General features: G+C 39.4%; 1 protein-coding gene across 1 annotated transcript; it reads left to right on the top strand.

The window, feature by feature from the left end:
- The first annotated feature begins 1,483 nt into the window (after positions 1-1,483).
- On the top strand, positions 1,484-16,332 carry LOC124281037. The gene is made up of 3 exons (XM_046717049.1): positions 1,484-1,700; positions 13,340-13,620; positions 15,807-16,332. Exons 1-3 carry the CDS (start codon positions 1,654-1,656, stop codon positions 16,049-16,051), a joined length of 573 nt encoding a protein of 190 aa, XP_046573005.1. The 5' UTR covers positions 1,484-1,653; the 3' UTR covers positions 16,052-16,332.
- The last annotated feature ends 387 nt before the right edge of the window (positions 16,333-16,719 follow it).

Genomic DNA, 16,719 nt, shown 5'->3' with positions numbered 1-16,719 from the left:
TTCAGTATCTCAAAGATAAGCTTGCAAGTTTCATTTATGCAGCTTCGTGTAGTTTAAGGGCCGTAACGCTAAACAATATTTTACTGCTCCAATTTTCGTCAGTTTACAAGTATCTCTCAGAAGGAAATGCATTCATTCATTTATGCAACTTTGGTAGTTTTCGAGAAAAATTTGACACCATTTCACTCAGTATAACTTTCGGATTTTTAATTTAATCTTGTTCGCGTTTACAACAATCTCCTTCGATTCACGAATTTCATTAGCGGTATGCATTCTCCGGTGTACTGCAGCCGTGCTACTACTAGAATCTAATTCTATGAAGTCGACTGTCGACAGGAACTGAAATATATGAAGATGCTGAATTGACATTTATGACATGAAGTTTGAAACTAAGAAACCAATGACGAAAACATGAAACAAAGGTACCTAACTGTAAAGAATGAATTTAAGACACTGATTTACGATCGTGACGAGCAACATCTGTGTGTCAGATTTCATTTAAGTAAATACAACAGTTTTGTTTCCAAAGCATGGGGGGAGATAATGATAAATCAGCAATCTTTTATAGTCAAAATAGACCACTAACAGCAAGACACAAATTTTGATTCCACTTAACTACAGAGGTCGTAAATATCGGGCATAGTACAAATAAATACAGCAAAACACTTTCTTAACCATATGAAATCGTTGGCAATTCTGAGGTCAACGATTGATCATCACCGTCTCAGATTTTGCCGACTTTGTCTAACAGTGTCAGTTGAACGAAACCTGCACGTTGAGGTTAAAACTTATTTCACCTTGCATTTATATTTATCTAAGCTAGCATCGGAGATTGCAATTGGGCCGTTTGTATATTTTGTGAGTTTCTCATTTCCTGACTAACCGTCGGTTGGACAGATACGTGACGGCGGGCGAAAAATGTAGATTGCAATAACAAATATTTTTGAGTAATCGTGTAATTTATTTTAAGAAATCACAATAGATGTTTGTGTACTTCAATCGATTTGTTTTGAATATGATTGTGTAATAAATGTAGATTAAGACAGAAAGATCAAGTTGACCTTATTTTTATGAGCGTGCGAAGGGATAATAGTATGTTTATATTACAACAGGGGATAGATTCCCTGATGAGAATTGGAAATTGGGAAACGTTTAATTATTTGATGAACATTCGGGTCATGCGGGAGATGAGAAACGAAAATCATCCAGAGAGCCAGACGTACGGGATTTGCGCCTGGTTGTAAAATTTGAGTGCATAATAGTTCTTGCAAGTAAAAAGACGTCTGAGATGAACGTCTTCGTCGACTAATTGCTATCAACACATAATGCAAAACAGCAACACCACAGCGAAACAGAGAGAAAACACATAAAGAAACAGAGATCAATTCTTTAACAACAAAGACTGTTTGATCCAGCAAACCATAGCCTTTGTTGTGCTTTCCTTTATGTATAAGCCAGTTTACTGGTTAACGGGGAGGGATAAGTTACACATTGTATTACTGAAAACAAACGAGAAGCGATAGAGTCTGCTTGCTTTCATTGCTTAGTGAGATAGGAAATCAATTCATTTCGTGGAGGCATTCGTCCAACCTATTGCTTGGTACACGTTAGGATGACGCAGGCATAAGCTGCTGTAACATTCCGTGTGGAAGTATGGCTTTCTTCAGTTTGGTGTTGGTGTTTACAGGGATAGTTTGCAGGTGAGTGATATTTGTCAGACGTTGCGCTCTTCAATATCTAGTAATATGACTTTATTCTGTAAATAATCGATTCTGGAACAGGCAATCCAGTGATTGACATCGTGAGTATTGATCTTCGCATCTGGGATTAGATGACATTTGTCACCCAAGTCACAGAGCCGGACCACCCGATAACGTTTGTTGCGTCTTACGATCAGCAATGGTGGCTAAAGACCTTCAGTCTTTTCACGAAGCAACCTTTACTAAGGTTAACCTCAACTCCCATTCTTTAACATTGCACTAAGGTTACCTTAGTTACTTACGATCACCTTAGTGCTTTGTGAAAGGAGGCCCAATTCTGTTCTGGAATATCCCCGGTCTTTGGATAAGATGTGAAAATATAGCTATAGAATATGCCACAGTGTCATGTTAAAGTATTCTTGAACGTTATATTTTATTGAAACAAAACCAAAACAAAGATGACAAATAGAAAACCCACACTGTTGAATTATACCACAGTTTTATTAAGAATTGAATGTCAGTTTGTGTTTTTGCACTGAAAAATGAACGATGTCAAAGCGTTGTTCAAACTCGCGTGAACGAGCGAGTTTTAGAGCGAGTTCACACGAGAGTTTGTTATCCAACAAGCATTATCTTTTAGTGGATAGCCTAGTGGTTCAAGTGTTCACTTTTCATGTCGAAGACACGTGTTCGGTTCACGACAATGTACAAAGTGAAAAGCTCTTAAGGGTGCCCCTACACTGCACCTGCACTACAGATCGTACATCTTCATTTCACACTTTGGGATGCTGTTTTTTGTTAAGAGCTGCAGCTGACCAAAGAATTTGCCTTATGGTCGTATTCAGAAACTATTTTTATCATGCGAGATTTGAGCTGGTGCCAAAACAAGGTTCTTTTGCAGTCGACTTACAGAAGCGCATCTACACCAAACCACTGTCCGTCGATCGGCAGAGATCGCCATCTTCATTCTCATTGGGCGTCATTTGAGAATTGCCTTAATATATATTTAGCCTGCGACCTCGTTGCATCGCGGTACTTGACATATCCATAATCGTAAATAAAATTGTGAACTTATAAGGCCTATTTTATTATGAAATCCGATTAACATGACATTTAACCAAAACATTTGTGAAAAACATTATAATTAACTTTGATCGTGTTTCAGGGGGAGCCATTAAACGAACGAAGCCGGTTAATATTTACCAAAGGAGAGAACTCGATGCCATTGTGGTAAACAATACAATTTAATCCCCCGGGAGATAAAAATAGCTCATGGCTTCACTTCCGCTATCTTACATGGCAACAATGATATGCTGACAACCTAGTTCAGATGGCGTAGGGAGGGTCCTATATGAAACGTAAATATTATTGCAGGTACTTGCTGGATGGGGGTCATACTGATTCCAAAAGATTCCAGAGTTTAATGTTAATATTTCTGCTGGATAACACTTACGAAGATTCGATACATTCTGATGGTTTCCCAAACGAAAACAAGTGACTGACATCTAGCAGTCGATTTACATATGCAAATCACCTCTAGGAGGCATGTCTCGCTCGAAGAACCGGAAATACCACTTGCCACAATACCATGAATGCCGAGATACAACGTGGTCCGAGCGTTTTATTCGCATGTTTTCACCATGCATAGATTTGATGTGGTTATCTGGTGTGTACGCATACGTATCCATATTCTGAAGGTGTTTCAGTAATTTAGTCTTCCAAATAAAGTCAAGAGCTTGATATTGAATTTTATGACTTGCACCCCAAAAAGAGAAAAGATCCCAAACCACTCGAAAGAATGATTGGTTACTTTTACTGTAATTCACCACTCCCGTGCCTATTGTTATCCAAGTATCTCACCATTTTGTTAACATAGGTGATGACGGCCCTGTGTCTCACCATGTCTACCACTTGTTAAACCATGTGATAGGGCTCCCTGCTTGTCTTTCAGTTTCTCACGTTCCGTCAAGCCAAGTAATAGCAATTCCACTTTTCCTATCACCCAAGTGTAGGGGGCTCCAAACATTACAAACATTTACAGACATTTGTTGTTACAAACATTTACCTGATAACATCACCTGAATTTCAATTCCTCTATACACATTGCTATAACGGTATTAGCGAAGACAGGTTGTCTTTTTGGTTTAAGGCCACACTCAGTAGTGTGTGAGATACAGAGCGGAGGCTGTGTGGTCGAGTCTGGGTCAGATAAATCACTGATTTGTTCCGCCTCATGACCACAAAGACAAGTTTGCAAAGTTTCATTACTATAGCTTCTTGTGCATTCTGAAAAAGAGCCGTAAAACTGTCAACATGATTTATTGTTCTAATTATGTCAGTCTTGACAAGCATTTTCATTCGTTCATCTTTAGCAGTTTTTAAACAAATCGTGCCACCATCTTTTGCAGTATGAAAAGCAGGAAATGAGGTGCCAAACTGTCAAAGATTGACACCAATCTGCGATGGCAACAAAGAAAGTCAGTCTGTAAAATTTCATTTCTGTAGCTACAACAAAGTGTTTTTAATGGGGGACTAGGAATAACAAGTCCAGTGAATAGCCATCGTTTCGACCGATGTCACGTGAACCTGATGTTAATGATAAAGTGTTTGTAGTCAAAATCGACCACCAACCTCCAGAGACAGGCCATTGTACGAACAAGACTATGTTCTACGCATAAGGTGCGTAATTGTGCAGGTTGAGATTAAACCTCTTTTCGCATTTATGCTGGTCTATTCTAGCAATGGATCTTTTGATGTGGGAATGAACGTTCGCGGGAGATGCGAAACAGAAATTCAACAGAGAGCCTTACGTGATTCGGGTCTGGCAGTAGAATTTGAATGTATGGTAAACGTAATAGCTGAGGTGGTATATTTCATAGCCGTTATTTCTAGGAATTACTCAGTAACCAATTTTTCCGGAATTGCCGATTTTGGGCAGTAGCTCTGTATTGACGTGATTTAAGTTACAATTTTGGGTAAGTGCCTGTATGTTCTAGAAGTCTGGAATTCCTGGTTTAGTGGAAGCGCCTGAATTCTTTGGTAACAGCGGTTTTACCGTGTTAATTGGGGTATTGATCCCTTAGAACTTAGGATTTTTACATTCAGCTGCCAATGATAAAACTGATCACTTTTACTATGTTTCCTGGTATTACTTTCTGTTTATTTATTGAGTGAGTGAGTGAGTATAGCTTAACGATACTTTTAGCAATATTCCAGCAATATCAATGCGAGATAAATTGAATGGCATTCTGATCACATGTCGCATATCGTTCACACAATCATGTTGTTTGCTAAAGTGGACTTCACAAATCATGACATTCAATGGATTTTGTATTAGATTGCACAATTGAACGAGTGTTCCAAATATAGCTTTGTTGTTGAATGAGTCCAATAAGTTTGCTGCTGAGAATCTTCAGGCCAAGAACAGTTTTGGTGTGATATTCATTATGACAGTTAAATAAGAGACATGGGGATATCGACTGAGATGAAATGCACCTGAAGACATACAAATATTTTGATAAGCCGGTACTAGGGACATTGACTTTTGAGAAGCACACCGCATACTCTATTGACGTACAGGGCAGATGTCCCAGACTCGAGATGCAAGATGCACTCTGGTGAGTGCTGCAAACATTGTGTAGTCAAGTGCTTGATACTGAATTTTATGACTGTGGAGATTTTGATTGATCTAAAAGGCAAGTTCAATGGAGCTTTGAGTAGACAAAGTATACAGACTAGCGAAAAGATTTATTTGTGTAGTTTTCGAGAGGATGAATAACTTATGTCTTCATGGACTAATTGCGATGAACAAATAATACAAAACACAATCATATGGCACAACAGAGAGCAAACACAGAACGTTTTTAAAACAGTAATCAATTCTTTATCAGCTTTGACTATGTTATCAATAGAGACAGGACACGGATGACAGTTTTTTTAACGGTGCCGTGATCATAAGTTCCATATTGTGGGCCCCTAACAAACAAAAAGCAAAACAGAAGCGACTCAGCTCGTTGCATTCTTTCTTTAGTGAGATGGGAAATCAATTATTTACATCCTTGGATCTTAGAGGAAGTTAGGGTGGCGCATAAGTCACTACAACAGTCCGTTTGGAAGGATTCTGTGTGGAGAGATGGCTTTGTTCAGTTTTGGTTTGATGTTTGTCTGCCCCTACACTGTACCTGCACTATACATCGTACATATTCATTTCACACCTTTTGGATGCTGACTGAGTTTTTTGTTAAGAGTTGCAGTTGACCAAAGAATTTGCCTTATGGTCGTATTCAGAAACTTTTATTATCAAGCGAGATTTGAGTTGGTGCCAAGACAAGATTCTTTTGCAGTGGACTTACAGAAGCGCATCGACACCAAACCACTGTCGGTCGATCGGCAGAGATCGACATCTTCATTCTCATTAGGGCGTCATTTGAGAATTGCCTTAAAGGTCACATGCAACGTAAAACACAACTTTGCAGATTCTGATCCTTTACGGTATGACTTACCGAAACAAATCGACAAAAATGCAAATTCAACTTATAAAGTTAAAAAATAACGCGATGAAAAAAAACGCGCGAAATCGGAGTTCAAACGTTTCACTAATTTTCCCCCGACTTTTCTGGGGAAAACAGGTTTCAACAGCTGTGCTGCGCTCATAGCACGTGCGCAGTGAAATAGGTTCGCGCAGCTTGGAAGCGGGTTGTCGGGTGAATACTCGGTGAAGGCTTTGGTGTGAGCTATTTTTCTAATGTTTTGTTGATATCTCACAGGCGCGAGCTTTTTATATGTTATGACAGTAAATTAACTGTTTATATATTTTCATTTGTCTATTTCACCACACGTTCTTCTTACCGAGTCACTTTCTCAGTTCGATACTTCAAAGCAATGTCATTATTTAGCGTTGTACAGAATTTCTAACTGTGATATAGATATGTCATTGTCACAGACAAAACTCAATGTCTTGTTTTATTGACACCTGTGTGTCTGCCTGCCTGTCTGACAATATTCAATATACAGCTGACACACTGACTACATGCAATTTGAACTTAACACCAATCAGGCTATACACCATAAATAAAATGCATTGATTTATGGCCCGAGTTCGGTCTCTGTCACATTATGTAATTACACAGACAGGCAGGTGTGATACTTGAACACATGACATGTTATGATGTCTGTTGATTGCAAAATGTTATACACAAAAAATGAGCATGTATTTACAAAACCCAACATCTCTATATATTCACACACAATGAGCCGTGAAGACATCTGCAAATGAACCAGCCGTTACACTTGAGTGCACACCCACCCGCTCTGACTGGGTTCGGTATCCCGGCTGCTTCATTTCTTGGGAAGTAAACCGAAGTACACAATTTTGCACTTTTAATTTGCGATTGTACGCTCATAATTTTGTTTATATGTTTTTTCATTTCCAGCAATGTATATTCTATGTCATGAATAAGTGATAATTGTGTTTTAATTATGTTTGATTTTTTGGTTGCATGTGACCTTTAATATAGCTTTAGCCTGCGACCTCGTTGCATCGCGGTACTTGACATATCCATAATCGTAAATAAAATTGTGAACTTATAAGGCCTATTTTATTATGAAATCCGGTTAACATGACATTTAACCAAAACATTTGTGAAAAAAATTATAATGAACTTTGATCGTGTTTCAGGGGGAGCCATTAAACGAACGAAGCCGGTTAATATTTACCAAAGGCAAGAACTCGATGCCATTGTGGTAAACAATACAATTTAATCCCCCGGGAGATAAATATAGCTTATGGCTTCACTTCCGCTCTCTTACATGGCAACAATGATATGCTGACAACCTAGTTCAGATGGCGTAGGGAGGGTCCTATATGAAACGTAAATTGTATTGCAGGTACTTGATGGATGGGGGTCAGACAGATTCCAAAAGATTCCAGAGTTTAATGTTAATATTTCTGCTGGATAACACTTACGAAGATTCGATACATTCTGATGGTTTCCCAAACGAAAACAAGCGACTGACGTCTAGCAGTCGATTTACATATGCAAATCACCTCTAGGGGCATGTCTCGCTCGAAGAACCGGAAATACCACTTGCCACAATACCATGAATGCCGAGATACAACGTGGTCCGAGCGTTTTATTCGCATGTTTTCACCATGCATAGATTTGATGTGGTTATCTGGTGTGTACGCATACGTATCCATATTCTGAAGGTGTTTCAGTAATTTAGTCTTCCAAGTAAAGTCAAGAGCTTGATATTGAATTTTATGACTTGCACCCCAAAAAGAGAAAAGATCCCAAACCACTCGAAAGAAAAATTGGTTAGTTTTACTGTAATTTTCCACTCCCGGCCTATTGTTATCCAAGTATCTCACCATTTTGTTAACATAGGTGATGACGGCCCTGTGTCTCACCATGTCTACCACTTGTTGAACCATGTGATAGGGCTCCCTGCTTGTCTTTCAGTTTCTCACGTTCCGTCAAGCCAAGTAATAGCAATTCCACTTTTCCTATCACCCAAGTGTAGGGGGCTCCAAACATTACAAACATTTACAGACATTTGTTGTTACAAACATTTACCTGATAACAGCACCTGAATTTCAATTCCTTTATACACATTGCTAAAACGGTATTAGCGAAGACAGGTTGTCTTTTTGGTTTAAGGCCACACTCAGTAGTGTGTGAGATACAGAGCGGAGGCTGTGTGGTCGAGTCTGGGTCAGATAAATCACTGATTTATTCTGCCTCACGATCACATAGACACGTTTGCAAAGTTTCATTACTATAGCTTCTTGTGCATTCTGAAAAAGAGCCGTAAAACTGTCAACATGATTTATTGTTCTATTTATGTCAGTCTTGACAAGCATTTTCATTCGTTCATCTTTAGCAGTTTTTAAAACAAATCGTGCCACCATCTTTTGCAGTATGAAAAGCAGGAAATGAGGTGCCAAACTGTCAAAGATTGACACCAATCTGCGATGGCAACAAAGAAAGTCAGTCTGTAAAATTTCATTTCTGTAGCTACAACAAAGTGTTTTTAATGCGTGACTGGGAATAACAAGTCCAGTGAATAGCCATCGTTTCGACCGATGTCACGTGAACCTGATGTTAATGATAAAGTGTTTGTAGTCAAAATCGACCACCAACCTCCAGAGACGAAGATGACTATGTTCGTCGGTGCGTAATTTAACATCGTGAAGAAATTTTCAGGTTGAGATTTAACCTCTTTTCGCATTTATGCTGGTCTATTCTAGCAATAGATCTTTTGATGTGGGAATGAACGTTCGGGGGTCGCGGGAGATGCGAAACAGAAATCCAACAGAGAGCCTTACGTGATTTGGGTCTGGCAGTAGAATTTGAATGTATGGTAAACGTAATAGCTGAGGCGGTATATTTCATAGCCGTCATTTCTAGGAATTACTCAGTAACCAATTTTTTTCGGTATTGCCGATTTTGGGCAGTAGCTCTGTATTGACGTGATTTAAGTTACAATTTTGGGTAAGTGCCTGTATGTTCTAGAAGTCTGGAATTCCTGGTTTAGTGGAAGCGCCTGAATTCTTTGGTAACAGCGGTTTAATCGTGTTAATTGGGGTATTGATCCCTTAGAACTTAGGATGTTTACATTCAGCTGCCAATGATAAAACTGATCACTTTTACTATGTTTCCTGGTATTACTTTCTGTTTATTTATTTATTGAGTGAGTGAGTATGGCTTAACGATGCTTTTAGCAATATTCCAGCAATATCAATGCGAGATTCATTGAATGGCATTCTGATCACATGTCGCATATCGTTCACACAATCATGTTGTTTGCTAAAGTGGACTTCACAAATCATGACATTCAATGGATTTTGTATTAGATTGCACAATTGAACGAGTGTTCCAAATATAGCTTTGTTGTTGAATGAGTCCAATAAGTTTGCTGCTGAGAATCTTCAGGCCAACAATAGTTTTGGTTTGATATTCATTATGACAGTTAAATAAGAGACATGGGGATATCGACTGAGATGAAATGCACCTGAAGACATACAAATATTTTGATAAGCCGGTACTAGGGACATTGACTTTTGAGAAGCACACCGCATACTCTATTGACGTACAGGGCAGATGTCCCAGACTCGAGATGCAAGATCCACTCTGATGAGTGCTGCAAACATTGTGTAGTCAAGTGCTTGATACTGAATTTTATGACTGTGAAGATTTTAATTGATCTAAAAGGCAAGTTCTATGGAGCTTTGAGTAGACAAAGTATACAGACTAGCGAAAAGATTTATTTGTGTAGTTTTCGAGAGGATGAATAACTTATGTCTTCATGGACTAATTGCGATGAACAAATAATACAAAACACAATCATATGGCACAACAGAGAGCAAACACAGAACGTTTTAAAAACAGTAATCAATTCTTTATCAGTAACGTTGATCGAGCAAGTCATAGCTTTAACTATGTTATCCATAGAGGCAGGACAAGGATGACAGTTTTTTTAACGGTGCCGTGATCATAAGTTCCATATTGTGGGCTCCTAACAAACTAAAAGCAAAACAGAAGCGACTCAGCTCGTTGCATTCTTTCTTTAGTGAGATGGGAAATCAATTATTTACATCCTTGGATCTTAGAGGAAGTTAGGGTGGCGCATAAGTCACTACAACAGTCCGTTTGGAAGGATTCTGTGCGGAAGGATGGCTTTCTTCAGTTTGGTCTTGATGTTTGTTGGGATAGTTTGTAGGTAAGTATTTTTTTTTTGATGTCACACAATATCTTAGTAATGTGATGGTGGTCTGTAAAAATAGTCTGAACCAGACAATCCAGTGATAGAGCATTGATGTACTCAACTGCGATGCAATAGCATGTCAGCGAATCTGACTCCCAGATCCCGTTAGTCGCTTATACCAGGAAAGCATGGCAAGGATTCTAAGTTCACGAACCTGGCATGTGTCTTTGCATTAGATGCTAATTGCAAACAAAGCTTTTACAACTCCACAGTTCATGTACAAGTATCCTATTTCTGATCTCTTACCGTTCTCTGCCTGGCATATTGTGCATGAATGTCATGGGTTGTTTTAACAAGATGTTTCAATAGAAACAAAAACGAAAAGACACCAAAGTAAAACATGTGCCACAATTTAAAGTATCTATTTTATAAGATATATTGCGTCCATCCTGTGGAGATACTGGGCAGGATGTGTAGCAAGTGTCCAGTCAGACCCAACTGGATCTGGTAGAAGGCCATCCAACGTACTCGTCATAATGTCCGTCACTGGATAGCCGAATGTTGAGCAATGCTTGACTGGCTTGATGCATAGTATTGGTGGCGTTTCGTTATTCTTATACGAATCAAAACGTGTTTCCGCGTTCGATGGGGTTGTCATTAATCTATGCATGATCCTGAAAGAGCCTGGAGGTAAGGACCTTTAACGTGGATCATTGCTCTCAATGTCACTGGATTCTTTGGGTGAGTGAGTGAGTTTAATTTTACTCCGCACTCAGCAATATTCCGGCGGTCTGGATTTTGTGGTCCAAACGTGATTATTTATAGGTCTCCAAGTTATACCAAATTCCTATACTTTTACTGACTTTACGAATTGTTTGTATTATTCCTTTGATGATATAGGACAGGTTTCTTACAACAAGCACTTTCTTTAGTAACTTTATGGGGCAGGAGTGGTAGCCTAGTGTTTCAAGCGTCCGCTTGTCTCCTCGAAGACCCTGTTACGATTCACCATATGGGTTCAGAGTGTGAATCCCATTTGTGGTACCCCTTATGTGACTTCAGTGGGTCACTGATCATCGTGGGTGTGTCAGCGATCATTGTCTGACGTCAGTGAATCATATTGCATGACGCAAGTGACTCACTGATTATTGTGTGACGCTGGTGACTCATGGACGACTGTGACGTCAATACGTCACTCATGTTTGTGTGAAGTCAATTACTGATCCTTAATGTGACTGGGCAGTGAGTCGCTGAGTCGATTAACACCGGACGTCGCCTTTGACGCAACTGTCTAACGTTGCGTCAGCCATCTTGTTGGTGCTAATCACTGGGTCACATTCTGATCCTGCTGCTCTGTGATTGATTGCGCACAATTGCTGGCATTATCGCAAGTGGGGAAAGCTCTCTTGTACTGGGTTATGGTTGAGATATGTAACTACCCACCATAGCGCTACTCTTTTATGAAAACCTTCCCGGTGCGTGCACAATAATCATGATGTATCTTCACATCATCGGTTCGCCTATCATACTAAAATGACACTAATGGATATCTTGAGTTAATTAGCAATCTCACGAAGTGATTTTTCCAGCTGCAATTATGCGGAATTTGTTTTGCGAGCCCTTAGGAATGATAAAGAATAGCATTATGTGTAACCTGAACTCCAGAGAATACTCGGTGTTCCAAATATTCAGGAACACTTACGCTGAATGTGACCTCAAAGATTCATGTACCTGAACATGTTACGCTAGAGATAACACATGCTACACTATTATAAAACATAAAGACATACAGAACCACACCACCCACATCGTCAAATTTCCAGTGAAAATACACAACGGCGTTACCCCACGTGATGATATCCCACCCCACATGTAACATTTCGGGCTATGTTTAGTGTGTTGGTAGATAGGTTTCACGGTATCATTTGTCCACATTTTCACACAATTCGGAAATAGACAGACAGAACTTTCATCAGAAAATAAAAAACGTTTAAACGTTTTTCTTTTTGTGCATCTCTTATCAATGGTGAGGGAAAGTTAAAGTCTTTGTAGTTCTTGTCTAAGGATTTCATTACATACCTGAGGGCTTCCTCTATTAATCATCTCATTTCTGATATTCTTAACACTTTTCAATTTTCCCCTACCCACAATCTGACCAAGTCGCCGGTGATACGTACTTACTATATTTCCTTGGCCTCCCTGTCCCTGTATTGTGCTCAATCATAAGTTCTTGCTGAATATACTTCACAGTTCTGTATACTGTAATGTAATGTCATGTCTACCAGCAAAGTCTTTTGCATTACCCACACCCCTTTCGAAATCATCTAGAACCAGATTTTTCTCTGTGTCAAATCTGCCATGTAAACAAAGGAAGCCGTCTGCTACACCAGGGGAGATAATTCTTAATGTCGTAAGGTTCATTCGTAAGCCTACAAAAGTTGCCTCCCATATCGACAACCTTACTACATAATGTAACAAATATTTTAAATTCTAAGATCAGTATTGGGAAGCTAAGATTTTCTCAATACTTTCAGGGAAAACTGTACACATGTACAGAGACATACACACACTCATAATCACACGCTTTGCTATTATGTTATCTCATCAGTCATACAGCAATACATTTATTATTTACTGCAGTGTATATGATGTTCTGCATGTATCCATGCATATCATCGTATCCCAGCCGGTAGATCGATGCTCATGCTGTTGATCACTGGATTGTCTGGTCCAGATTCGATTATATACTGACCGTCACCATTTAGCTGGAATATTGCTGCTTGCGGTACTAAACAATAAATAAACAAACAAAACATTTAGTCTACTCTAGAATAGTTGTAAAATGGAAACACGACTACAAAATAAATGTATCTAAAATGATTTTTTCAATTAACATTAGGCATGTGACTAATTGTTCTCTGTGTTCGTTTCAGCCAGGCTTGTGATCCAAACTTTTGTGTTGGCCGGGTTCATGAACAGACGTACTGTGACCCTGCAGATAACACCTCCTTCTACGTGTGCGACAACGGCGTTGCGAAACACGCCACGTGTCAACCCGGTCTTGTTTACCGCATAGACTACTGTGCATGGCCTCATGAAGGGGCCTGTGTCCCAGATCCCGTGCCAGACACGTCGCAAGGAACAGTGGTAAATGGCGTGTGTGAACCTTCCGTTTCAACCGGAAGCAGCGCAACTACATCACAAAACACGGAAAGTAAGAGCTATGAAGTTATGGACGTGTCATTCATTTCGATCTAACCCTGTTCCCAACTAATGTCGTATTGTAAATTGACGTACAAAAGAAGGCACACACCTGGTGCTTTTGGATTACTTTCCAAAGAGCGACGATAATGTTTTGAAAAGAGTTTTTGCGGTGATATATATGTCACAGACTTTCCTAATATGTTGCACAAAACACCACTGATATCGTGCCTAATTGCGAAGTTGCCAGTCACATTCACAACACTTTTCAAATAATCCCAGGTGTGTACTTTCTTTTGTACGTCAGTATAGTACTGGTATTTCCGGGCGCTCTATCATTTCAGTGTCATTATTCACATTTTGTTTATTAACACCGCACTTAGCAACACCCGAGCTATAAAACGGCTGCCTGTAAATAATCAAGTCAGGGTCAGATCCAGTGTTTGAGGGAAAGACTTTTCATTGAGAAGCGGCTTTAGTTATTATCAGCCCGTTCCACTGAGTCTTACTTTTATGGTTTGTCAAGACAAACTTGTAAAGTTCATTCAGATAATGCCATAGATATTTTTTCTCTTCCACCACGAAACCGCATTTGCTGTATTGCGGCACAGTTGAATCGAGAGCATGCATAACCGTTTGTACACGTGGGACCTCCATAGCATGGGTTCTGAGCTAAGCCGATATAGGGTGTGTGACAATACAACAACTACTACTCCCTCCCTCCCTCCCTCCCTCCCTCCCTCCCTCACTCACTCACTCACTCACTCACTAAATGAAAATGAGAATAGTTCGTCTTTGTTAGGATGATCACTCCTGTCACAAAACTATAGCATCGATGTAAAGAAGATACTGTCAAGACTGTTCACTTTGTTCAAATAACCAAGTTGTAGTTCATTGTAACTTGTCCTGGAGGTTTGTGATGTCCGTTTTAAATAATTAATGAGCATTGCATTACTTTGGATTATTTTAGGAGAGATGTAAAGAGGTAGGTCCAAACCAAACTACAGAACTGTAATATATACTCTTCAAAAAAGTAGGGGAACTTCATTCTTAATTTACGATTGAAACAATTGGGATATATAACGGAGAAATCGCTCGTGAAAGATGATTGGTGCATGACGTAACATTTGCATGTGTACGATTTTCATTTTCAAAAAAACCAAACACACACTAACAACTGTGTGATGCAAGATGATTGTCAAAATTAATGGTGTACATTGATTTATCGACCTTCTTGAGAACCGTCAAAATCAAGAATGGCATATACAGCTAAACCGGCACTCTGTCAAAACCGGCATTTTTATTTGGTCCCGACTTATGCCGGTATTGACAGAGTACACTGTACGTGCATCCCCTACGTTGTATTTAGGGGTTGTGATGAAGAGAAATGGTGGTGCGTTCATAAGATGTCTGTCTTTGAAAAGTTTGTTAACGCTTATACTTCCTATCCAAATTGAAAGTTCAAGTTCCCCCTATTTTATTTACATTTCTAAATGGATACAACAAATATGATACATATTTGACTAAATTAAGTCATGCATCAAAAACACTGAGCATTCAATTCATATAAAGAGGTAGATATTCAAAGTGAAAATAAAATATGTATTAGCAAGTAGGAGACGCACGTTTAAAGCGAAAATGTGAATAAATCCGAAACTATCCGGGTTAAGTTGATCTTTAGCTACCTATGCTTGTCGTAACTGGCAAATAACGGAACCGAGTGGTCAGTTATACGACTATGTTGATGCACATTATCTCATCCCAATTGTGTTCGGCGATGCGCATGATGTCAATCACTGGATTATCGGATCCTGGCTTGATTATTTACAGAAAATTGGGATATTGCTGAGTGCGGTGTTCAACAATAAACAGAAAGCAAAATGTGAATAATGATACGAAAATTACAGAGCACCCAGCAATAGTACAATGCAATATTTATTAGTAACAGCTTCTAATGATGTTATAAGCTGTGAATCTGAGGTTTCAAATCACAATATCACCTCTCTCATTCGAATTCACTGTAAACGTCTTTAATGAGACACATGCCATCACTATTTGAAATCTTAGACAACACAAAATCAAGCCTCCTCAAACCATGATGGATATTTTGGTGACAAGAACATATGGATGATTATGATGATAATGATCATTTTGATGATGGCATAGAAACTGATAATTGTATCCACGGTAATGCTCAAGTTTCAGGTGCAGTTCGCTGGGATCTGTACAGAAGACATCGTCATCAGAAGAGTTCCTGCACGGTCCTCCAGACACTAAATACTGCCTCGGCTATATACTGTGGCTCAATCTGTTCACTAACCAGCGGCTGTACGGACTTCAACTTATCCATCCTCGGGGACAGTTTTGAATGTCAGCTGTTAAGATGCCTGCTAGACTTCCTTCTTAGTAGTTCCCCAGATCACGACTTTTACGAAGAGATATAATACTTGAGTGAATGAGCACTCCAAAACTACCCTTTTTGGTATAAAATATATTCCAAGGAAACAACTCACACTTCTTCGATACACCTAAAACAATGTCAATAAAATGACCCAAACTGTACATATATATTTGGTGTCGTGCTGGTGCGGTGCTCTCCGGGATTCGGGAAGGGAGATGTTCCGCAGAGACTGAGGATATTGTTTGTTTGTGTTTTAACGGTATTGTTGAGTTATATGACTATGAATAATCGAGTCTGGACCAGACAGTACAGTGGTCAACATCATAAGCATCAATCTACGTAGTTGGGAAAATATGACGTGTGTCAACCAAGTCAGCGAGCCTGACCACCCGATCCCGTTACTCGCCTCTTATGAAAAGCATGGGTTGCTGAAGACCATTTCAGGATTCTGGGTCTAAGCAAACCCTGTATCAGGTGCTAGGGTCAGTGACTTGCTGGTCGCTGTATTATCTCATTTAAACATGGTTATTTAAAGGCGGGCAAGATACAACAGGAATATTGCTGAGTACGTCGTTAAAAACCAACAGCGAAATCTGATGGGGCTGCTGCTAGGATACTGAACCCGTGCCTTTAACAGATTGACATACAGGAATGAATCTGAATTCAAGTCACTAGTTCTAAAGTCAGTCTCCTTCAGACACATATGCATTA

Source organism: Haliotis rubra, unplaced genomic scaffold (assembly GCF_003918875.1).
Source record: "Haliotis rubra isolate DU_JTF1 unplaced genomic scaffold, ASM391887v1 Scf278, whole genome shotgun sequence".
NCBI lineage: Eukaryota > Metazoa > Mollusca > Gastropoda > Lepetellida > Haliotidae > Haliotis > Haliotis rubra.
The sequence above is the reverse complement of the archived record's forward strand: the minus strand, read 5'-3'. Positions and strand labels throughout refer to the sequence as shown.

Excerpts from the sequence above, each read along its gene's own strand:
- LOC124281037 (XM_046717049.1), top strand. The coding sequence starts at position 1,654 with ATGGCTTTCTTCAGTTTGGTGTTGGTGTTTACAGGGATAGTTTGCAG. Across the intron at positions 1,701-13,339 it reads TTTACAGGGATAGTTTGCAG|CCAGGCTTGTGATCCAAACT; the intron begins GTGAGTGATATT and ends TGTTCGTTTCAG. Across the intron at positions 13,621-15,806 it reads TACATCACAAAACACGGAAA|TTTCAGGTGCAGTTCGCTGG; the intron begins GTAAGAGCTATG and ends GTAATGCTCAAG.